Consider the following 25,497-nt stretch of genomic DNA (forward strand, 5'->3'; position numbering starts at 1 on the left):
GTCTGGGTTCTCTAGAGAAGTAAAATCAGTGAAACGTACATACACAGAGTGAGAGATTTATATTAAGGAAATGGCTCAAGCAGTCGTAGTGGCTCAAAAATCCCAAGCCCATGGGTCAGACTGGAGCCTTCGCCTGATTTACATGGCTGCAGGGACTGGCAACCCAAGATTGGTAGGTCATACAGCAGGCCTCTGGCTCACAGGCTGTGGAGGCCAACGAAGCCCAAGATCAGCAGGTGAGATGGCAGACTGCCAGCTCACAGGCTGCAGAGGCTGATGAATTCCAAGATTGGCAGGTAAGCTGCTAGCTCAAGTCCCAAGAACCAGAGGCTAGATCAGGAGGCAGCTGCAGAATTCAAAGACAGCAAAGGCCAACGAGCTTTGCCAGAAAGTCCACATATACTGGATGCAGGCAATACCCTCAAAGAAACTCCCTTTCAACTGATTGGCTGCTCATATCAGGTCTTATCATACAGGCGATTATACCATTACACAGCTGCCAAATTATATCCTAACTGAGAATCATGGCCTAGGTTGAGGTTGTACGTCAACCTTAACCAACACAGGTCCTGTGGCAGAATCTGTTATGACAGCAGAAACCTGCCACTAGGAATGCAGCTGAGAGAGAGCTAAACAAAGCTGGCATACTGGCAATGAGCTGGGTCAGTTAACAGCAGAGTAGCTGACAGCAGGGAGGCAGAAGGTAGAGAAGCCTACATGCCTGAGAGGAAGCATGCATGGCCAAAAGGAGGCCTGTCCTTGAAGGGGCCAAGAGGAAGCCTGTCTTGAGGAGGCTGAGACGAGGCCTGCACAGCTGAGAAGTGGGTGTGCACAGCCAAAAGGAGGCCTGTCCTGAGCAGCCCAGCCAAGAGGAGGCCTGTCCTGAGGAGGCTGTGAGAAAGACTGTCCTGAGTGGGCTGAAAAGAGGTCTGCACAGTTGAGACGGAGTGCGATCAAATGAAGGCCTGTCCTGAGCAGGCTGACAGGAGGCTGTGCTGAAGGAGCTGAGAGGAGGCTTGAACGACTGAGAGGGGGCATGAATGAATAAATGAAGGCCTGTCCTGAGTGGACTGAGAGGAGGCCTGCACGACTGAAAGGGTGTGCATGGCAGAGAGAAGAGCTTGCTTGCTTGCACGGCCAAGAGGAGCTGAAAATGCTGTCCTACACTGAAGAAGGGAGGGATGTCTTCTCCACTTCAAGGGAGCCTTCCAGACTTTGTCTACATGCTTCCTGATCCTGATCCTGAGTTGTAGCCCATTGGTCCTGATCCCCAGTTGTACCCTGTTACTTCCTTAATAAACCACTTAACTATAAGTATAGTCTGTGAGTTCTGTGTGGCCATTGCAATAAGTTATCAACCCCAGAAGAGAAGTAGAGACTGCCGTGGAAAAGACAGCTGGTGTCAGAAATGGTTAAAAGGTTGGAAAGTGGAGTTAAGTCTGATCTCTACCTTACAGGAATCAGCTTCTGGCTGATGGTGATTCTCTCTCCTCCTCCTGAAGTTAGAGGACTTTAGGTGCTACGTGAACACTACAGTATCCTTACATAAACGTGGAACGTTAACATTAAATCATGAACAAACGATGTATTGGCTGAGATAAAACATGACATATGGTTTGTAAATGATAACTATAAATAAACTACAAATGCACGTACTATTTGGTACAGCAATTCCTCTCCTAGGAACTTACACTCTAAATATAGTCAGATGTGTAAAATTATATACAAACGTTGTTGGTAATGGCAAAAGACTGGAAACAACTAAATGTACCTCAGCAGGGAGCTGATAACTATATAATAGTACATTACATAGAAGTAGTCCACAATTATAAAAAGAAAATTTTGAAGTTTCAAGCATCAATATTACAAGTTTCTAAAATCTATTAAGTGAAAGAAAAATTACAGAACAGCGTGTATAATAAAGTAACATTTGTGTAAAGAAAAAAATTATGAACATATACACACATATATGAACACACACACAACTTATTTAACGTTTTATCATTTTTGCTTCTGGCAGGGTATACTGGTTATTTACCTATTATCTCTCAGGCCCACACTCACCCTTCTATACTCCATTCCATACTTGGGGCTGGGATTCTGAAAATTACATATCCCAGGCTCTCAAACTGGCTTCTTATTAAGTTCTGCTATATGGAGACCCTAGCTTGAAATCAAAAGGCAGGAGGAAGAAGAGAAGTTTCCTGCCTCTAGCTCCAACAGTGGAATCTGCACCAATATTCAAAAAAGTTTTTTTTTTCTTTAATATCATAAAAGGACAAAACTAGTCCTTGTGTTAAGAAAAGGACCTTAGATATAAGTTTGTTCCCAGTCAAAATTCCTAAAACTTCTAATTTAGATATAATCTACTCTACCCACTAATTTTCTAAAATCTTCCATGTGTAGAACTACAGATAGGTACAATCCATACACTGAGTTAAAAAAAAAAAAGTAAAAATTTTCATGTTTTAATTAAAGAATTAGAGCCAATGAATCTGTAACAGGAAGAAAAATCTGACTACACTATGAAGCAAATACTCTAAAACTGTGCTGTTCAACACAGTAACTACTAGCTACACATGGCTATATAAATTTAAAATGTAGCTACTGAATGTTCCTCAGTTGCACTTGTCCTATTTCAAGCATTCAGTAGCCATATGTGCCTACTGGTGACCTTACCAGTTAGGGATTAGCACAGAATAGAGGTCGTTTCTCCACAAACACAGAAAATTCTATTCGGAAGCAGCTCTAGAAAGAAGGTAGAAGTCCTCTTAAAGACAGCTACCTTTTATTGGATCCTTTCTGCTTTTCATTTTTGTTTTTTGGCCCAGAAAGGCAGAGGACCCTAGGAATGGTTTAAAGGAAAGGTCTGCATAGCAGAGAACTGATACTTAATATTCCACATAATAAAATAACAAGAATTTAGGAGATTGCTGGTGGTCTCTGAAAGAGAAGAAGTTTGGAGGATCTGGAAGGATTCAAAAAAAATGAGAAAATGAGTAAGACTGCAGAGAGTCAACAAGATGAAGTCAAACTGAGCCCTCAGGAGAACAGCTAGTGAGAAATTCCCTGTGGCAACGAAAACCAAAGGAGAGTTTAAGGGTAGTTGTGTTTAATAGTCAAGAAAATGTTGTTGCCTGTACTGTGCAATGCTTAATCTACTTCAGTTATTCCCCAACCTTCAATAACAAACTTTTATATGCAGGAGCAATGAGCTAGTGGTGCTTTAAGGCTATAGGGAAACAGAAGACTTCGGGCAGGGAAAAGGGATTAGCCATAGAGGAAAATGCAGAGTGGGGTTGTGATACCCAGCAGGAGTAAGAAATTAGAGCAAGAAGTGATCAAAAGAACTCCCCCAAAATCCTTGGAGATATTGGAGAGGTCCTCAGGTGACCTATAATATTCACGATTAGAGCTGGAGCCATTTTGGTAGAAAGAATAACCCCAGAAGGAAGGAGGATTGTAGACCGCCCAAGTAACACATATATTTTAAAGATATTACATACATTATTGGTGCTGCTGAGTGCATTTTGACTCATAATGACCCCGTGTGACAGAACAGAACTGTCCCATAGGGTTTTCTAGGCTGTAATCTTCACAGGAGGAGACTGCCATGTCTTTCTCCTGTGGAGCTGCTGGGTGGGTTCAAACCAACAACCTTCTGGCTAGCAGCCAAAGCACTTAACCATTGTAGCACCAGGGCTCCTTATATTACACATAGGATATATATTTATAAATACACTCGAAAGAAAGAAACTAATACAAGATAAAAAAAAAAAAAAAAAGAGCTGGTCAAGAATTAAAAGAACAATAGCTAACACTTTTGAGCACTTGTCTGTACTAACTCATTTAAACCTCAGCATAACTCTAAAGTATTTTTATTATCTTCCTTTTACAATTAAGAAAATTGAGCAAGTAAATAAGATATGGAATCTAATTCAAATAGTAGTCTGGCCCCAAAGCAATAACTCTTACCCACTACACTATATTGACTCCAAATTAAAGTTCAAGAAATTATTACTATTTTCTCTCTTCATATATGTGAAAAATAAACAATAGAAATTTGGAATTTATCATGTTCAATAACAGCATTCCTAATAAAATCTGAAAAAGCAATCTATCAGATGTTGGCATTTATGACAAACAAGAGCTAATAATACAGTATAAACAATGTAAACATTTTAGTGGTAACATTTTAAGAGGGGGAAAAATGTAGAATCTCTACAATACTCAATTCTTGAAACTATTTCTAAAGAATACTCAACTTTCTTCCCTTGGAAGGGAAGGAAATGAAAAGTCATACAAACTATATTTAGGATTCAGGTAGTGGTTTAAAATTTATCGTGAATCAGAGATAACATTGAGTAGTTAGCACAATCTACTGAAGAAATGTTTTGATTTCTACTGTTAGTCTAATGCTACTGCTTTTAACTGAGAAAAAAAAAAAAAGCTGAGCTCACAGCAATTATGCCCTCCACTCTTCTGACTGATTTCCAGAGCAGTCCAATTTTTGATGGCCCAGGTCAAGGACACTATTAGAAAGGCTAAATCCAAGTGAGAGACTGAGTTACTGAGATACACAAGATCTTACTTGTTTACATGATGCCTGGAGTTCCAATCTGACCTTACAACTTCCTCCATAAGAGCCCAAAAAAACCCATTGCCATCGAGTCGATTTCAACTCATAGTGACCCTATAGGACAGAGCAGAACTGTCCCATAGAGTTTCCAAGGAATGCCTGGTGGATCTGAACTGCCAGTCTTTGGGTCAGCAGCCCTAGTACTTAACCACTATACCACCAGGGTCCCCCCTCCCCCATAAGAACAAGCCTATACAAATGAAAATGGTGGCTCAGCACAGGTAAACAAACAGTTGCCAGTTGAGATGATTCAGACTCATGGTAATCCTGTGTCCCAAAATACAACAGCACTCCACAGGGTTTTCAATAGTTGTGATCCTTTAGAAGTATATCGCCAAGGCTTTCTTCTAAAGTACCTCTGGATGGATTCAAACCTGCAACCTTACCTTTTGCACCACCCAGCGTTCCTAGCATAGGTTAGTCCTGGCTCAAAGGGCTCATTAACATCATAGTCATCCCTGCCCACATCCAGAGGAACAATGTCAAAAGTGGAAGAAGTATTCTACTTAGCCTTGAACTGGGATAGAAACATTGGATGTTTGAGTAACTGGTGCCACTTCAATCATGTCATTTTAATCACAATACCCAAACCAAATAGATCTGTCTCCCTAATTTAATAAGTGCTTTGTGTAAAAGTTCTGAATTAGGTAAAAACCTGGAGACAGACTAGAGAGGATTTACATAAGGTGGTCCTTTGTTACTCTGTCTAATTAAGAAGTCATTCTACAACAAACAGTCTTAAATTTTCCAAATGAAACTAAGAGAAAAAGGAACCCTAAATAGGATCTAAAGCTCTAAAACATTACAGATACCAAAGTATTAATCTAATAATGTTATTCTTTTACTTAAAAATCTTCGAAGACTTCCATTTGCCAAAAAGATAAGGTCCAAGCTTCTACGGCATAGCCTCTGGTTTGGTCTTCATGTTCAGGCCTCTGCGGAATGCACCACCGGCACAGAGAGGTGGAGCCCTGAGAAAGCCTTCCTATAAGAAGCTACTTCTAAGCTAATCAGGTATAGGAGAGGAGGAGATTTTAGGCAGAGTTAAGGCCCTGATGACAGAAGCCTATGGTACAGACAAGCAAATATAAGCAGATAGGTATTGTAGAAACTTAAAAGTGTGAGAAAGGGAATAGCAAGCTACTGAAATTTAACCGACTGAAAATCCTCAAGAACTCTAGAGTGTACTCAGCAATGGCCTCTCCCGTATCTGACTCAGGCTTCCATCTGTAAATTCAGATAATTTAAGAGAATATGTTTTCTCTTCTATTATTTATACTTTTCAATAACTTATAAGCTACACACACACACACTTCTCTTATTTAAAAAATCCTATAACAAATAAGGGTCAAATCAAATGCCCTTTGAGCCTTTTAATAGCCCCGCTGCCAGAAGCAAGCAGTCTGGCATGTATATTATTTCAGGCCCTTTGCTATACATTCATAAATATGCACCCACAAAAACACACAGAATTGCTTTATGTTCAAGAGAGTTCCATATAAATGGCATACTTCAGCTTGCTTCTTTTACTAGACAATGTTTTGTTAGTCTATCCATGTAAGTCCAAATAGATCTAACTCATCCTTTTAAATTATGGTAAACAAGCACCTCAATTAATTTAGCCATTTGCCTATATTGGTAATTTATGTAATGAGAGTATATTTTCACTGAGCCACTCAGAGTTAGACAACCTAGAAAAAAAAAAAAAAGTGAAGAATAATTCTGGGAATCATATTACACTCATCTCCAAAGTCCAGAAACACTATGTCTTCTTGGTGACAGTAGTTTGTTTTCAGCTTAACTGATGCCTCTTGTGAAACTGAGCCAGGCTGATAATTCAGAGAACTCCTCAGATTTGTATTCCAAATGAAGCCATAGGGGAAAAAAAAATCATGGTAAATACTTGGGAAAATGTGTGAATCTCTTCCGAAATAATAATTTCTTTTCTACCAAATAGCCCCGGATATTGTGTGTAACCATTATTCCACTGAGCTCAGGGCATGAGTAAAATATCCAGTTATCTGTTCAATCCACATAACCCACATGAATCCAGATACCTGATCTTCCTTAATTAAGTTGGTAACATTTTTCTTTTTTGATAAAATTTAATAATTGCTGCAACTGATAGCTTCTGATGTTGGTAAGAAAATACAGTCTTGAGAACGCTTGGGGATTCAGCAAGTTGAGTCAATTCAAATGGTCCCTGATCTAAGGAAAGAGATCAGTGAATTCTTTTATCAAGTTTTCAACTGCAATAAAATTTTAATATTTTATTGGTTTTATTGCTGTTAGCGGCTGTTGAGTCAGCCTCCAACTCATGGCGACCCCATGCGCAACGTAAGAAACGCTGCCCAGTTCCGCAATGTTCTCATGATGGGTTGCCGATCCAGACCACTGTGATCCCCAAGGTTCTCACTGGCCGATTTTCAGAAGTAGAGAGCCAAGACTTTCTTCCTAGTCCATCTGAGCCTGGGAGATTGGCTGAAATCTGTTCAGCATCACAGCAACACACAATCTACCACTGACATAGTGGCAGGGAAGAGGGGTCATGGCTACACATGAGATGCCTCGGGCCAGGAATCAAATCAGGGCCGCCACCGTAAGAGGTAAGAATTCTACCACTGAATCACCCATGTGGCTCTAGTTTCTTTCAAGTACAAGTAGTCCGCATATTACCAACTAGCTCCATTCCTGTATCTGTCTTTAAGTTGAATTTGTATGTAAGTCTAAACAGGTATGGTTTGTATCTAATGGCAGTGAGTCAGCTGTTTGTCTTAGTGTGTAGTACATGGTGTACCTTTCTACACATAAAAACATTAAAGAAACACTTCCAGACACACTAAAAACATCTTTAACAAAATAATACAGTATTAATAATGTTTTGATGTGTGCTACAAAGTAGCATTTGTTTGTTATTACAAACCATTGCATATACCTCAAATTTTTAATACAATAGGCTTTATAGAGTTTGGTTCGTAACTATGGATTGTAGGTAAATCAGACGTTCGTAACCTGGGGACTGCCTGTACACTATAAATTGGGAATGATGAAGACTACAAATATTAAGAGCACCCTTTTTGTGATCTCAGTCACTTCCTCTGTAATCTCATGCACTGAATGGGGCTTGAAAAGGTCACAGCTCAAAGTCTTCTAAGAAATGATTTTATGAAATGTAGATAAACCAAACTTCTCTTTTGATTTGAATAAACTTTTCAAACCAAATTTTCATTATATATTGTTTCATGGTAAAACAGTTAATGAAGCCTCTCAAGTTCCATATTTACAAATAGCTCCTACTAGTTCACATAAACTAATTAATTAGATAAAACACTCGGGTCGGGGGCCATGTTTGTTTGCTTTGTGTTTGTTTGGCAAGCAAGTAACCTGTACCTCAGGCAGGGCACTCTAATCAATGGTTTCCTGGTGTGTATCCTAATGTGGCAGGGGCCAAAGTATTGAGATCCCAAAACATATGATTTCAAGCTGCACTGTCCAATAGAAATATAATGTGGGTCACAAATGTGAGCCGAAGAAGTGTTTTTAAATTTTCCAGTAAACATACTAAAATATTTTTAAAGATAATATTAAATTTGTTGTTATTATTAGGTGTCGTTGAGTCAGTTTCAATTCACAGCGACCCTATGTACAACAAAGCAAAACACTGCCCGATCCTGCACTATCCTCACAATCATTGCTATGTTTGAGCCCGTTGTTGCAGTCACTATATCAATCCATCTTATTGAGGGTCTTCCACATTTTCACTGACCCTCTACTTTACCAAACATGATGTCCTTCTCTAGGGACTTGTCCTTCCTAATAACATGTCCAAAGTACATAAGATGAAGTCTTGCCATCCTCACTTCTAAGGAGTATTCTGGATGTACTTCTTCCAAGACAGATTTGTTTGTTCTTCTAGCAGTCCATGGTATGTTTAGCATTCTTTGCCAACACCATAATTCAAATGCATCAATTCTTCTCTGGCCTTCCTTATTCATTGTCCAGCTTTCACATGCACTTGAGGCAACTGAAAATACCATGGCTGGGGTCAGGTGCACCTCAGTCCTCAAAGTGACATCTTTGCTTTTTAACACTTTAAAGAGGTCTTTTGCAACAGATCTGCCCAACGCAATATGTCCTTTGATTTCTTGACTGCTACTTCCATGGGCGTTTTTAGTCATCTAGTGCTGCTAGATGACTAAAAACGCCCATGGAAGTACCACAAGTGGATGGCTTTAACAGAAATACCACAAGTGGATGGCTTTAACAAAGAGAAACTTATTTTCTCACAGTCTAGTAGGCTAGAAGTCCATATGCAGGGCATCAGCTCCAGGGAAGGCTTTCTCTCTCTGTTGGCTCTGGAGGAAAGTCCTTCTCACCAATCTTCCCCCAGATTAGGAGCTTCTCTGCACAGGAATCCTGGGTCCAAAGGACATCCCTTGCTCCCAGTGCTTCTTTCTTGGTGGCACGAGGTCCCGAACTCTCTGCTTGCTTCCTTTTCCTTTTTATCTCTCAAGAGATAAAAGGTGGTGCAGGCCATACACCAGGGAAATTCCATTTACATTGGATCGGGGATGTGACCTGGGCAAGGGTGTTACAATCCCACCTTTAACATAAAATTACAATCACAAAGTGAAGGACAACCACGCAATACTGGAAATCATGGCCTACCCAAATTGATACACACGTTTTTGGAGGAACATAATTCAATCCATGACAGGCGTTGATTGTGGATCCAAGTAAAATGAAATCCTTAACAACTTCATTGTTTTCTCCGTATATCATGGTGTTACTTACTGGTCCAGTTGTGAGATTTTCTGTTTTCTTTATTGAGGTGCAATCCATACTGCAGGCTGTAGTCTTTGATCTTCATCAATAAGTGCTTCAAGTTCTCCTCACTTTCAGCAAGCACAGTTGTATCATCTGCACATGGTTCTTCCTCCAATCCTGATACCACATTCTTCTTCATACGGCCCAATTTCTCAGATTATTTACTCAGTATACAAATTGAATAAATATAGTGAAAGGATACAAGCCTGACACACACCTTTCCTGACTTTAAATCACATAGTATCCCCTTGTTCTTTTCTAACAATTGCCTCTTGGTTTATGTACAGTTCCTGCATTGAGAGCACTTCTCAACTCAAACCAGTAACATTTCAAGTGCTCAAAAGCCATATATGGCTTATGGCTGCCATACTGGACAGCACAGATACAGAGAGAAAACCAGAGGTTTTAAAATTAACATGGACCTAGTTTTGAATTCTAATTCCATTATCTGTGTAACTGTGAACCAGTTATAAAAACTCTCTGAGCCCTGCTTTTCTCATCAATAAAACAAGAATAACACCACCTGCCTAACAAATTTCTTCTATGAATCTTAGATACCATATGTAAACCATCCTGCCTAGCACATACTAGGACTTGATAAAAATAATTAGCATCCTCACCACCATTACATAGACTGAAGAGGAAAAAGTATCATTGTAACAAAGCTCAAGTTCAAAGTTTAAAAAAGTGTGGAAAAGATCAGAAAGCAAAATAAAAACTTGAAATGATTATCAAAAAATTAACTGAAATTTAGTCATGAAACAACTATTATCCATCCCAAATAAAAACAAACAAAAACCACATTTTCCAAAATTGTGAATAATGCCAAAATAAGATATTGCTAGAACTAGAGTTATGATAGTTTGGTATTTTGGTTGTTTTTTGTTTTTTTGGTTTATGGTATTTTTTTACAAGCAGATTTTGATTACTAATGCTAAGGCTAATATTAGCTTTCATTTCTAAGGGGAAAAAAAGCCTGAAAAGTAGGAGGTTATTGAGTGATACTGACATGATATTTTGGGATACTAAAAATGCTCACAAATAATCTATAAAGACTATATTATACAAGGTCACACGACAGCTAAGAACCCAAGAGACAGAAAGGGCCATATGAACCAGAGACCTACATTATCCTGAGACCAGAAGAACTAGTTGGTGCCCAGCCACAAACGATGTCTGTCCTGTCAGGGAGCACAACAGACAACTCCTGAGGGAGCAGGAGACCAATGGGATACAGACCCCAAATTCTCACTAAAAGACCACACCTAATGGTATGATTGCGACTAGAGGAATCCCAGAGACAATGCTCCCCAGAACTTCTGATGGCACAGGACAGGAACCGTCCCCGAAGACAAATCATCAGGCATGAAAAGGACTGGTCAGTGGGGGGGAGAGAGATGCTGATGAAGAGTGAGCTAATTAAATCAGGTGGACACGGGAGAGTGTGTAGGCAACTCTTGACTGGAGGGGGGATGGGAAGATAGAGAGAGAGGGAAGATGGCAAAATTGGCACGAAACGAGAGACTGTAAGGGCTGACTCAATAGAGGGAGAGCAAGTGGGAGAAGGGAGTAAGATGTAAGTAAACCTACATGTGACAGACTGATTGGAATGGAAAATGTTCACTTGAAGCTTAATAAAAATTAAAAAAAAAAAAAGACTATATTATGCATACTGATAACTAAGCATTTACTATATAATATGTAATGATCAAATTTTTCAAATAACTGTTTCAAAATACAAAAAATATATAAAACATACCTCTGATAAAAATGTTTGGGCAGATTTCTGAGCTCCTACATGGAGCAGATATTCATATACGTAGAGTGCTAACCTAGAAAATGAATAAAACATTTATTGAGAAAAGAAATATTTAACATTCATTCTTTAAATAATGCATACCTTTTACTTGCAAAAATATTTTATGCCATAACAGTTACAGAAAATCATTCCTTCTTATACCCTCTCAATGGGAGTTTATGCATATATTTTCAGAACAATCTTAAGCCTAACTAAAATAGCATATAAAGAAAAAGACAAATACATATTTTCTTGACAAGAAACATCTAAATAAGGATTTTGTCTTGAATCATCACACTTATCATGACCTCAATTCCTCTGTTATACCTATCATAATTAATAACATAACCAAACACTAATTACCCCCACATCCTATTTTAAGGTATAATTATTATTTTCATTACCAAAATAAATGAATTAATTTATTGAATCTTTCCAACAATTTTATGTCCTTTAATCTTTTTGGTGCAACGTTAGTATGAACCCTATCTGTTTACACACCCATAGGCCTAAGGGAGTGTTGAATATACATTTTAATATTTGTTCACCAACCTCTCCTTATTCTGTAGAGGTTTGATTGTTAAACCAATAATATTTTAGTTTATAAGGCATTCAAATTCACAGCAAACCACAGTATTAAGTAAACTTTAAAGGTATCAGATCATATTAAGCATTTGTTGCTTACAGTTTAAAGGTTAACACAAAATTGTATAGAAATTTATCACTCAAATACAGAATATTAACTGTGCAGTATGCACTTATACTGCTGTCATTATCTGTGAATTCACAATTTTTAAGATACACCATGTGGCTCAATTTCAGTCGAGCTGTTAACAAAATATTATTCATAAACTCAAATTAGTTTGAGGCAGTATTTTTAATGATATCTTGGACCGATGCCCAGATAGCTTACAACAGTTCAGTTTCTGCTACACTGTATTTACCAATATTGCATCAGGTTTACAGTAAACAATACAGTGTAACAATAACCCCAATTCTGTATAGCTGTACCACTTTTCTTGCCAAATGAATTTCTGATTGTTAAAGATTGATGACATTTGCAAAAATGAATATTTTCTTCATTTTCATGAAAACATATCATGCATCTGTCATGAAAAGAGAAAGCCTGTGTAAATTCAGTTGTTCTGTCCATTTAATTATCTCTCCATTCCAAAACTGCCAAACACTTAAAATGGGAATTATTCTGTAGTTACCAAGCACCTTAAAAAGGAGTAGACATCTGCTGAAGTTACTCACAGATGAAGTGTTTTATTGACAGTGAACGTATTTATGTAGTTTAGAAACAACTCCTAATGTCTTCAAGTTGAATGATATTTCCTAGATCATTGCTTCTTAACTTTTATTCCTACCCGAACGCTTGAAGGATATGATCCTGCTCCTTTTGGTAGCAGTGTCTCAGTGTGAGTCTGGCTCATCCCCAACGTACATAAGGGATAAGGGATTGCAGTGTCTTTGTAGTTTCAAAACAAGCAGGCAAACAAACTCTACAGGTGATTCTCATCCCAGATTCTTCAAACACGCATATACCACGCACCCTGTCCCTCCACTAACCATTCCCAATCCTATCTCACCATTTGCTGACCATGACGGTAATTTTTACCTTGAAAAAAATGAGAGTATTTGTGAACTTTTCCAGGAAAGACTGTAAAGTCTCAAAATTACCTGGTAACTATTGCTCAATGCCCTACTTCCTAAGTGAAAAGAAATGTAGCCTCAGGTAACTTCTAGTGGTTTGTAAAACCTCAGGCCTAGAGCCAAAAGGCTAGTGCAGTCTAGATAAGATCCAGGCCTGAGTAAAAGGCTGAATAATAAGTTTGGAGTAGCTGGAAATGAGAGGCAGAGAGTAAAGCGGAGGTGCGGTGATGGGCCTGGGGGAAGAGAACAGACACCAGAACAGTGAAGGCCAGAGCATACCTATTACTGTTTCCTTGCAATAAACCCCATTCCTCAACGTTAAGTGAGTCATTTCCTTGTAATCCCTTCTTCGCAATACTAAAGAAGCTAATAAATTTTTAGAGATCCCGGAGTGATAAAAACAGTTCAGCACTTGACTACTAAACACAAGGGTTGACCGTTTGAACCCCCTCATAGGTGCATCAAAAGCAAGGCCTGGAGATCTATTTCTGAAAGATCACAGCCTAGAAAACCCTACGGAACACAGTTCTACTTGGCGACAACACATAGGGTTCTCTATGAGTCAGAATAGACTTGACTACAGCTGGTAGTAGTAGGAATGTATTTCTCTGTTTTCCCAATTAAGTAACAAAAAATACCTCTTTACAAGTAGAACTAAAGCAGCAATCTGCACTCTTGTTTTGTGGGTCTAGGACCAAAACCCAAAAACCAAACCTGTTGCCACTGAGTTGATTCTGACTCATAGCGACCCTATGGGGTCTAGGACAGTGATTCTAAAAAAGTGTACCAGAAGGGGTTCATAATCAACGGGAGCAAAGGACTTTAAACTACACAACTAGAGATTCTGAAGCATTTTCCAAGATGGTGTACCTGTCTTCCTATGCTTAGACATTCTGATGTAGCAGTCCACATCACCAACAGGGATGTTGACGTGAAATGGTCTAAGCAAGCCTGGTCTGTCCATGTTCTGCCATCTCTTTTGAACAAAATTAATGCTTCCTAGGCATTTTTTTTTTTTTTAGGCAGTTAGGTTATGTTCCAAAAAGAGCAGTAGTGAGCAATGGATGGGTGAAGATCTAATAAACTACCGTCACGATGACTCCATAACACATGACGGGAAAGTCTCCAATATTTTAACTATACCACAGGATTTCCAAAACTATCCTTTTAGCCCCATCTTCTCTCCCAAGCTCCAAACCTACTTCTTCAAATTACTCTTTGAAGTTTCTCACAAGATATTCCTCTCTAGCACCTTAAATTGATCATGTCAATTTCTACCTGTTTTCAGTAGCTGTGCTCAGCCTAAATGGAATGCAATTTCCCTGAGTCTGTTTCCTCATTTGTAAATCAGGAAGAACAATGCTTTCCTCATAGTATTGTTCAAATGATTAAAAAGCACAGTAAATGGTAACAAGTACTGTTAAACTTTTGCCTGAATCTCTCACATCCAGGAATATATTACCAAGGCATGTACTGAACTCTAACGCTACAATCTTTCCCACATTTGCCAGTCCTTTCTATCCCCCTTCCTGCTCCTGAGGAACCACTAGGAGCCACAGCAAAAGCAGGAGCTATTTGCTCTAGCATCAGATACAGAAACTGCACATGAGCTCCCCACAACAGGCACTGGGGCCACCAGAAATAAGAATCTCCAGGGAGTTCTTGGGAAGAAAACCTGCAATAAAAGATACTGTTTAAACATGTTTGAACAAATGGTTCCAGGCAAGTGGGGAGTATGGAAGGTGACATTTGTTGGCCCTGTGCCAGAATATAACAAATGTCCACCCCGCCAGGAAAATCACAGCATGGTCCCTTAGGCAGTGACATGAGATCATCAAATATAAGAAGGTAACATTTTATTTGGATTTACTTTCAGTTCAACAGTGAAAATTCAAAGATAAATATTGAATATACAAATATTTAAACTGCACATACTCTGAAAATTTCCTTTTCTTTGTTTTCAGAAACTTTAAGAAATATAACCACTTCTGATAGAGACGCTATTTAACCTAGAAGCTTATAATGTATCTAAAAGCATAGGAAAAAAATAACAACTGTATAGTAAATTACATTGTAAAATGTAGACCAAGTCGTTTTTTTTTTTTTTTTTTTAACACTGATTAATGAAAAAAGCCTATCAATGGCATGGGTTACATGTCTTTAAGCTATCTTCATTCCATTGTAATTTTCAACTGTATATCAATGGCCAAGCTACCTAACTTCTGGCCAACAATTCCAGGGAGGAAGCCAAAGCCACAAATGCAACCTTCTTTCCTCTCTAGTCAGTACAGGTTCTTTAAGCTTAAAAGTAAAAGCAAAAGAGAGGTTAAAATGGGAAGAAAATAAACAAGAGTCAAAGCCTGAGCTCTCTTGGGACTGCTCTCAAAACGGTAACTACTTATCACCTACTTATGTAATGCCCCACTATGCCTACTACCCCTCAATTACACACACATGCACTCACAGATGTCCTAGGAGACAGAACAGAAAACTCAACCAAGAATGATAAAATTCCACAATTCAAATTTTATCAGCCTCCAGTTCTGATCATGTAAAATCTCCTTCGACAAGGCTTCACGAATTCAAAATCTCTAGTAATTTTGATGTGGCGAGGTCTACAGTTTAATCTTTTAACCTATTTAAAAAAAAAAAAAAACAGAAAAGAGTGAGGGAATCTCATCTATTCTTTACACTAATTCCAGGGAAAATAGTGTTTTTTTTTGGTTGTTATTGAAAAACTATATAATTAGAAGAGAATGAAAGATACAAAATAATGTTAAACCTCTGATTGCCCCTTTCAAAATTCAAGTGAGATTAAAAAGCAATAACAGACAGAAAAACATGGGATATGCAATCAATAGGAAGACAGAAAGCTAATATGCTTTATATAAAAGGATTTGCCAGAATACGAAGACTTTAATTTTTAAATAGTGAGCAAAGTATGAAAATGAAAAGTCAAATAAGAACAAGGGCTACATATGGCTAGTAAGTAAACCTAAGGAAAACTATTCAACCTCTTTTTAATTTTAGTCATAAAAAATATTTTAAAACTTCACCAAGGAGTATAGCAAAGTCTGTAAAAACATTAAAATATTCAATGCCTATAAGGGCAAAAATGAAAGTGTAAACGGAAAATACCATAGCAAGGTGAAAAGGTAATTGAGTAAGTGAAAAAGACAAAGCACAGAGCAGCTTGTATAGTACGCTCTCATCTGTACATACACGTATATTCTTCCAGAGATATTTTATGTGCACACAAGCACAGAAGCAACAAGTATCACCGCCCACAGTCCCCACTCCCAGGGTATTACTTAAGTTCAAACAGTGTCTTTCACTGCAGGGCTTGTCCTAGGGACTAATGGCCTGGGGTGAGAGAGCATTTATTTTCACTGCATAACTTTTCTTCAGTTTGATTATTTCCCCTGTGCTTGTATTATTTAAAAACAAGCAAGCAAGCAAATAGGAAAAATATTAAATAATAAACATTTTATATCCTTTGACCCAGTAATTTTTATTCTAAAATACTATCTAAAGAATTAATTAGAATCCAAACATTAATTTACAATGATGTTTGTGGCAAAATTCTATCAGTAAAAAACCAACAACCTAAATATCTCATAATTAGATTGTGATATATACACACGATGGGAAAATATATTTTGGGGGAATGTTTAATGAAATGAAGAAATGCTCATAATTCACTGTTAAAATTAAAAAGATCCAAAGTATATTTAATGTGTACACAAAAGAGTAGAAGGAAAGTAAGTTACTGCCACTAGTTGAAACATTAGTAACAACAAGAAAGGACAGATGAAGTCCAACTAGCATGGATGGGGCAGAAAAGCTCAGCAAAGCCAGGATGGCCTACTGGCAGTAAACAGGAACATCCCCCCCGCCCCCCTCACTCAGATGGCCTTGTACTCTAACAATTATAGTGGTAACTTTTTGTCTCCAGCAAAAAAAAATTATATTTTGTGTCATTCATATTACATAAAATTTAACGTATTTGGCTACATAAAAATATTATACCTCTCGCCCATCAACAGATGAATGAATAAACAAAATGGGGTATACAGAGACAATGGAACAGTATTCAGACATACAGAGAAATGAAGTTCTGATACATGTTACACCATGGATGAACCCTGAAAACATTAGGCTAAAAGTGATACAAGCCAGACACCAAAGGACAAATACTGTATTATCCCACTTACGAAGTATCTACAAGAGGCACATGTGGAAAGACAGAAAGTAGATTAGTGGTTACTGTGGCTGGGGCCTGAGGGAGGGATGCAGAGCTACTCTTTAATGGGTACAGAGTTTCTATTTGGGGTGAGGAAAAAGTTTTGGAAATAGTGTTCCTAGGTGCACAACATTGTAAATATAATCAATGCCACTGAATTTATACTTAAAAATGGTCAAACTGGCAAAGTTCGTGTTATATATATTTTACCACAAAAAAAAAAATAATAGCTAAAAAAAAAAAGCCTTGGATATATTTTCTGCAAACATTTTTTCCCCAGTTTGTTGTTGGACTTAATTTTAGTCAGTTTTTTAACGGAGGGGCTAGTGGGGCAACCATTTAGAGACTTTTAATTTTTAAAAACAGAAATAATATGAAAATAAAAATGCTAAGCCCTCATAGATAAATGAGCAGAGACAATAACAAACATCACAATTAATTTTAAAACATGGAAAATGTTAAACGTCACTGGTAATCAAAGTGATACGCACACACATACATATATAAATGCAGTAATGAGATTTTAAATGTTGCTTAAATTCATATAGATAATGAAATGGATACTCACACACTGCTGATAACTCAGTATAATTCTTTTCAAAACCAGTTTGGCAATAAGAACACATCAAGAACCTTCGAAAAGAAGTTCAAGCACTTTAAAATTATCCTAAATATAGAAAAGCTTTAGGCACAAAGATTTTTAACCAAAAATTATGTACATAATAAGAAAAAAGAGAAACTGACCAGATTTCCAGCAAAATACATTAGTTGATTTCATAATTAAAAATATAATCCAGAATTTAGACATTTCCAGTAAAATAAATCACATTATTTAATTTCATGATTAAAAATACAATTCAGTATTTTGTTGTTAGGTGCTGTTGAGTCAGTTCTGACTCATAGTGACCCTATGTACAATAGAACGAAACACTGTCCCATCCTGCGCCATTCTCACAATTCAGTACTTAGGCATATTCATTCAGTAAGCAGAAACCTCGGTGGCGTAGTAGTTAAGTGCTACGGCTGCTAACCAAAGGGTCGGCAGTTCGAATCTACCAGGTGCTCTTTGGAAAATCTATGGGGCACTTCTACTCTGTCCTATAGGGTTGCTATGAGTTGGAATTGACTTGGCGGCACTGGGTTTTTTCGTCTGGTTTTTCTGGGCTGGGATTCAGTAAGCACTTAAGTAACTTCTTTTTAAATCTGAGAAAATGTCATTACCACACCACCAAATAAAATTATTTCATATTTGCCTTGTGAAAATTACAAATTCTAAGAAAAAGAAAACTTAGATTTTTCTATTCATGTGAAAGAAATCTATTACCTGCCAGCCAACAGGTGTCATCTAACAGTATTAGGAAAGATTGACTATTTAATTAGTTATCTACAACAGACACTGTCACTTAAGAATTCTAATTACAGCAAATTCTCAACTATGCCTACACGGTATAGAGAGCTAAGAACTATGCACAAATATCATTAGGTAAGTGCCTATACAATGAAAAACACAACTACCAGTAAATAGCCATGTCTGTCAACTTGACCATATCCTAAACATACTTTTTACTTAGGCCTTTTACCTATTAATGAGCCCTGGTGGCACAGTGGTTAAGGGCTACAGCTGCTAAGCAAAAAGTCAGCAGTTCAAATCCACCAGACACTCCTTGGAAACCCTACGGGGCAGCTCTACTCCATTCTATAGGGTCGCTATGAGTCAGAACCGACATGATGGCACTTAACAACCTTACCTATTAACGAACATCTCTTTTACACACTATTCTTTTAATATTCCACAAAGATGTAGTGTTGAAGTTCAAATATTGGATAATTCACATCTACCCAAAACCGCGGAGATAACAAATGACTTTGTGAGCATTTTGCCATTTTCTTACAAATAGCAAGGAAAAAGAAAAAAAAAATACTAATAGAAATAAATCCCTCAAATTAATGGATCCCCATTTGTAATTTTAAAATTCTTTTGGGTAATTAATGATCTCTGCCCAGTGATGATCCAGTTTTTGTACCAAGAGAGTAATATATGTGGAAACGTGGAGGGGAGACAGAGTAAAATAATAGCCTCAAAAAAAATAGTTGTTCTTAATTTTACTCTTCAAATTAAACTAACATAATGCACTTTAAAAAAAAAAAAAATTTTTTTTAATGCACTTTACATAACATATGTCTGAAAAATGTTCAGAAGCATTTTATGTAAAATCTAAAACCACAATTTTTTCCTTAAAGAGCAAAATCCAGAAAGAACACATACGGCTACTGGAATGAAATACAATGAACTGGTCAACAAGCCTTGTCATTGCCCACTCCAAGGTGTACTTTAATTTTTAAGTAGTAAGTGGTTTTTGTAGTGGAATCGGAGCCTACTGAAAAAAGAAAAGAGCTACACTCAAGTCCTGATACAGCACTTACTAGCTTTGTAAAAAAACCAAAAAAACCATGGACAATTATCTAAAACGTGCAGAAACTCAGTTTATCCATAAAAATGGAGAAAATAACAACTTTCTTGTGCACCTCCCCATGCACCTCCCACTGTGAGAATTAATTTAGATAATATATAGAAAATATGTTAAAGCATGAGATAAACACTGGTTTAACTTTTCCGAAGGGTATCTCTCTCACAGGTTAAATCTGGTCAGGTCATTTCTTTACTGAAACTCTGAATATTCTCTTCTGCCCACGAAATCGTGTCCAAGCTCCTCAGCAAACATGGCACAGTCCTACAAAATCTGGCCCCTGCTTATCTCTCCAGTTCCATTTCTCACCATGTCCTCATATTATCTATGTTCCTGGTTTCACTGATCAGCAGCTTCCCAAGGACTGCAACTGTGGGCCTTGGGACTTGCAGCCAAGTCCTCCTATGTCTAACTCTCCTATCTCCCTGGAGACTTGGTCCAGAGGCACCTTTTCTAAGAAGCATTTCCAGGCTCTACTTCTACCAAACTCTGCTTACGGTTCATGAAAAACTGATTGCTATGCATTACGAATACCTTTTAACTTGTCAGTCCCACTTGTTACCTTTGAATTGCTTGACAGCAAGACCTATGCCTCATTAATGGTCCCTTATCGGAGAGTAAGGACTTCCTGAGTGGTACAAACAATTAAGGACTTGACTACTAATTGAAAGGTTGGAGGCTTGGATCCAGAAGTGCCTCAGAGGAAAGGCCTAGCAATCCACTTCTGAAAAGCCACGGCCTTCAAAACCTTATGTAATGCAGCTCTACTCTGACACCATGGAGCTGCCATGAGTCAGAATTAACTTGATGGCAACTGGTCTGGCTTTCTGGGTTTTTTATTGGACTGTTAACCCTTTTGAGAAACATTCTATCTAGGCTCATATATTTTCCTTTCTTCCCCAAATAGAATTTTAGACTACATCTTACTCCCTTTTTTTAGGTGGCTTGCTAACCAACTAGCGAAAGTATCAATGGATAACGATATATATAATGTATTAACCTTCCCAGGGTGGTAATATATTTATATTTTAGTAAGGGCCCCAATATTTTAACCCAAAAGAGAAATCAGATCACCATCCCTCAGATGAAAAACACATCCAGCTACACTGATCTGGTAGGTTGAGACTACCTTTATTTATACTATTTCGCCCATTATTATATTGACATTGTTGGTTAATTATAGTTGTAATAAAGGAAGTGCTTTTCTTATTCTTGAATTCTATGACTTTTAGATAAAGCACAGTAAATAACATATATTGGCCAGCCTGATTGATACTGCCATTTGAAAAAATACGTTGACGATGTGTTGGTTATTTTCTACAGAGGTGAACTGTTGTATGTTCTAACGAATTTAAGCTAGTTTTGAAAGGAGAGGCTTCAAATTAATAGCGTATACCCAAAATCCTGTATCCAAAATCTCCTCTCCACCTTTGCTCGTTACATCCCAATGTCAATGACCAGAGACACCTCGGTTATAGAGAATTTAGAACAGATTAGGCTCTCCCAAGGATCTTTTAGAGTCATGCTGGATCTTGAAAAGAGATCTCTTCTATTCCTGAGTCACTGTATCATTCCCATGTTGACCAAGGATACATAACAGTGTCCAAATGTGACTCCTGGGTGATAAAATGCAAACAGTTGGATCACAGCTAGCTAAAGAGTGTCAGGGAGCATTTGGCAGCCACTGAAAGGCTGCTCATGGGACTGTAAGTAGCTATTAACAGTGAAACTAGATCAACCTGATCAAATTTTCAACAGAGCTTACAACCTGGTGTTAAGTAGGTGTGAAAAATTAGAAATCTGCTTCTAACGTTGTCTTTTAAAAGTTCCTCAACATTAACACTGAAGTTAAAAACAGATTTAGAGTGTCAGAAACTGTCCACGGAACCACACAATAATACTAATATGCAGCTTTTGTTTTACACATACATAGAACACCTTTTTTTAAAAAAAAATATTCTCACTATTAGTGAGAAAAAATAGATACCTAATAGACATACAGGTGCCACAGATACTAAACTGGACACTAACAATGTTCTGGGGCAGGAACGACTGCATCAGTTAATATAAACACGGACACTAATGAAAGATCTAACAATCAAATGGATAGCTGAGCATAAAAAAATATTACTTGATGTTTCACTGAAAATACACAGATATGCAATGCTGGGAATATAAATTTGTAATTAAATGATTTTGTGTGCTTAGAAACAGAAACACTTGTCTTATACAGACAGGCAAGATCAAGATTAAAATGACTACTACCAACTTTGGGGAACTGAAAAAGGGTAAGTATAAAAATGAGAATTAATAAAAAAACTAATTAAATCAACAGCTTGTAAAACTACAGTAATTCATAGAATTCAGTAAAGTTTTCCATTCAATCTTTTAGCTAAGATGTGTACACAGGATAATTCTGTACTGGGTGTACTTGATAACAATGCTTAATCCACTTCAATCCAATTTGAAGATCATACATTATACTCAGGATCGCACTTTTCTATGAAATCTTAATATCAACAGTTTAAGTCACAGTCTTTCCTTTCTGTATGTTTGCTTTATTTTCACAAAAAGTAGACTTATTCTTTACATACACTCAGAATATTGTTATTGTCACTTGTCAAGTTGATTCCAACCCTGTATGACCAAGTAGAACTGCCCCATAAAGTTCATAAGGCTGTAAATCTTTACGGGAGCAGATCACCTGGTCTCTTCTCTCCCAGAGACAATGGTGGGTTCGAACCACCAACCTTTCAGTTAGCAGCCAAGCGCTTAACCATTCTGCCACCAGGGCTCCTCCCAGAATAATAGTAGCTTCCTAATACTTGTTTGACTAGACTTGGAAGACTTTCCATATTCTATTTTGATGTTTTAACATCAAAATTAGTACCAGATATCAGACTTCTACTTATGCCATGAAGGAGTAAACGGGACTGGACTTGCCCTCCTGCTATAAACAAACAGAAAACTGGACGTAAATATGAACCAACTGTTTTTAGACACTGGAGGACAGGCAGAACAGGCCTGTAACACCTGAGAAAAGAGGAACAAACCAGGTGAGTTCTACCATCACCCTGGCTTTCTGTCTATAGGTACATTACAGAACACACAGAAGGGAGAAAGAAACCAAAGTACAGAGCAGCATTCTCTTGAATTGAGGAGATGAAGAGATGGAATTTGCAAGGCAGAGTACAAGATAGGAAGTAGGTGTGCATAAAAAGGGCTCCAACAATTGCATAGAGGTCTCTTTGTACTTGAATAGGGTAAAACTTCAAAAAGAAGGTATTAGCTCCATAGTAAAAGCTACTGTAGACCCACCCTAACAGAAGTAAGTGGTTTCAACAACCTTAACACCAAGCCTCTGAACAACATGCAAGTGTAGCCAGACTCATTTGGCTAAAAGATTGACCAGTAGCTTTGAATGAAGATAAGTACTAAAAAAAAGTGATATTGGGTATGAAGTCAGAGATACTAAAATGGGTTTCAGGTTGGTAAAGACTTGGTCAAATTACTAAAACTGTAAGAATTGTTATGTCTACAGAGAGAGCAATATGAAACAATAAGAAAAACCAACATAATAACAAAGATTTTGTTACCACATTTTCACAGTAAGCTTTTTTATTCTCTGACATGCTAGAGAATTCATAGTTTTTCTAGAAGATTATATCTCTGATACTGAAACGAGATCAATGGAGGGGGAAAAGTTCACTTAAAATTTTTAATTGATGCCAAAACGTCCTACAACAGTTATTTCATCAAAGGACACTTGTAGTTATATTTAAAGCCAACATGACTTAACCTTCCCCACCTGAGACATAAGTGGTAATACTAAATACTATAACTGGTAATGAGTTACTTTTCCCACATGGATTAACTGAGCACTGCTTTATGCTGGGATGACACAGTGGGTATAAAGATTTAACTCAGACCCAATTACTGTTGATAAAGATATCCTAGGAGCTAAATGCAAACCAAGAAACATTACTGCATCAATTCAGCACTATCCTATGGACCCAGGCTAAAGATAGAGGCTACACAGAGGTAAAAAGAAAAAAGTATTTTCAAATAAAATTTCATTTATCAGTTTTACAATGAATTAATATTTCTTCATACATTCAAATGTGAATGGTCAAGGCAAAATGACACAAACCAAGCATTCTTATGCAGCTTAAAAACAATTAGGCTGTGAAACTGTACCCAGCCTAATTACCTTCATTGAAAGTTAAAATTTCCTTTAAAAAATAAAAAACTAGATATAATGATAAAGCTTCCAAAGTAAAGATGAAGCTTTATCATTATATTTAGTTTCTTTTATTTTCTATTTTTATAGGAATTCATTTGAAATTAACATATTTAATTAAGGTCTTGTTAAACATTACCTTACATTTATTCAGGATTCCCAACATTTGTACAGAAAATCAAAAGGCAGAAAAGAAGTTTTTCTTTGCAAATTATATCCCAAAAGAATAATTTTAGCTAAGCACATAGTAACCTTAAAGAAGACTTTTGAAACTTTTAAAATATGTATGTATCTTTGGAAGAAACCCTGGTGGCGTAGTGGTTAAGTGACATGGCTGCTAACCAAAGGGTCGGCAGTTCAAATCCACCAGGTGCTCCTTGGAAACTCTATGGGGCAGTTCTACTCTGTCCTATGGGGTCGCTATGAGTTGGAATCGACTCAACGGCACTGGGTTTGGTTTTTGGTATCTTTGGTAGTACAAATATACTTCTAGGAATTTATCCTAAACAAAAATACATACAAAAGGATTTATATAAAGGATTTTCACGACAGAGACTTACTGTCAGCAAAAGAATGGAAACAATCTTTATGTCCAACTATATGGAACTCACTAAAGTACAGTGTACTATTTACACATGAATTGCATAAAATAAGGGAAGCATACAGGATAAAAGGTTAAAAAGTAATTACAGTGGGTAGTAGAGTTGCCTATTCTCATCTCTACACTTCTTTGTATTTATAATTAAAAAATTATTTAAAAAATTAGTCACAAGTTCATGCCTCTTCCTACAAGTTTAGTAAATCATCACCTATATGTAACATTTCCTCAAGTATAAAGAGTAATAATTTACCCTAAAGTTATTTCAATATAATGAAGAAAATATCTTCTTTCTAAATGGCCAAAGTTACATATTCCAAGAAAATAAGATGAGTGAAAATGCTTTTTAAAGCATTCTAATGTTTTTCTTTTGACTACTAAGCACGGAAAATAAAATGTTCAAAATATCTTTCTGGCTTTACCACTCTTATTTTTTACTTCTTCCTATGAATTCTCTTTTCTAATAATTGCACATGCCGTCTTTCTAGAGCTACTCTGCTTTACTTCTGCTTTCCTTTCCCACTCACATTACATTCCCTATTCCTCCTTGTACCTTTTTTTTTTTTTTTAATGTTTCACTTTGTTCCTTCCTTAATTCTAGCCAAGTCCCAATGCTTATATAGCTATGACACGTATTTGGTGACATTTTTTGCTGGAGCCTTGGTGGCGCAGTGCTTAAGAGCTCAGCTGCCAACCAAAAGGTCAGCAGTTCAAATCCACTAGCCACTCCCTGGAAACCCTATGGGGCAGTTATACTCTGTCCTATAGGGTCGCTATGAGTCAGAATCCACTCAAAGGAAATGGGTTTGGTTTTTTTAGTTATACCTACCTCATCATTCATATTTTTAAGTATCCACATGAACCATTAAGTGGTGCTAATGCTTATAGTCCATTTTCTACTTCCCGCAAAGAAATTATGGAAGACTTGTTCTCGTAGCAAATGCCAGCAATGTCTCTGACCAGGACTTCTTAGGACAAAGGCAGAACAGGAAAAAAAGGCTTTACAAGAATGCACCTGTAGACTCAGG

General features: G+C 37.3%; 1 protein-coding gene across 5 annotated transcripts in view; it reads right to left on the bottom strand.

Moving 5' to 3' along the window:
* SSBP2 (single stranded DNA binding protein 2) overlaps positions 1-25,497 on the bottom strand; it is a 302,711-nt gene that overhangs the window by 198,668 nt on the left and 78,546 nt on the right. For all 5 annotated transcript variants that reach the window (XM_049866960.1, XM_049866967.1, XM_049866977.1 and 2 more), the window contains exon 2: positions 11,226-11,298. In XM_049866960.1, the coding sequence (XP_049722917.1) occupies positions 11,226-11,298 (73 nt within the window). The remainder of the gene's footprint in view (positions 1-11,225; positions 11,299-25,497) is intronic.

Source organism: Elephas maximus, chromosome 2, assembly GCF_024166365.1.
Source record: "Elephas maximus indicus isolate mEleMax1 chromosome 2, mEleMax1 primary haplotype, whole genome shotgun sequence".
Classification (NCBI taxonomy): Eukaryota; Metazoa; Chordata; class Mammalia; order Proboscidea; family Elephantidae; genus Elephas; species Elephas maximus.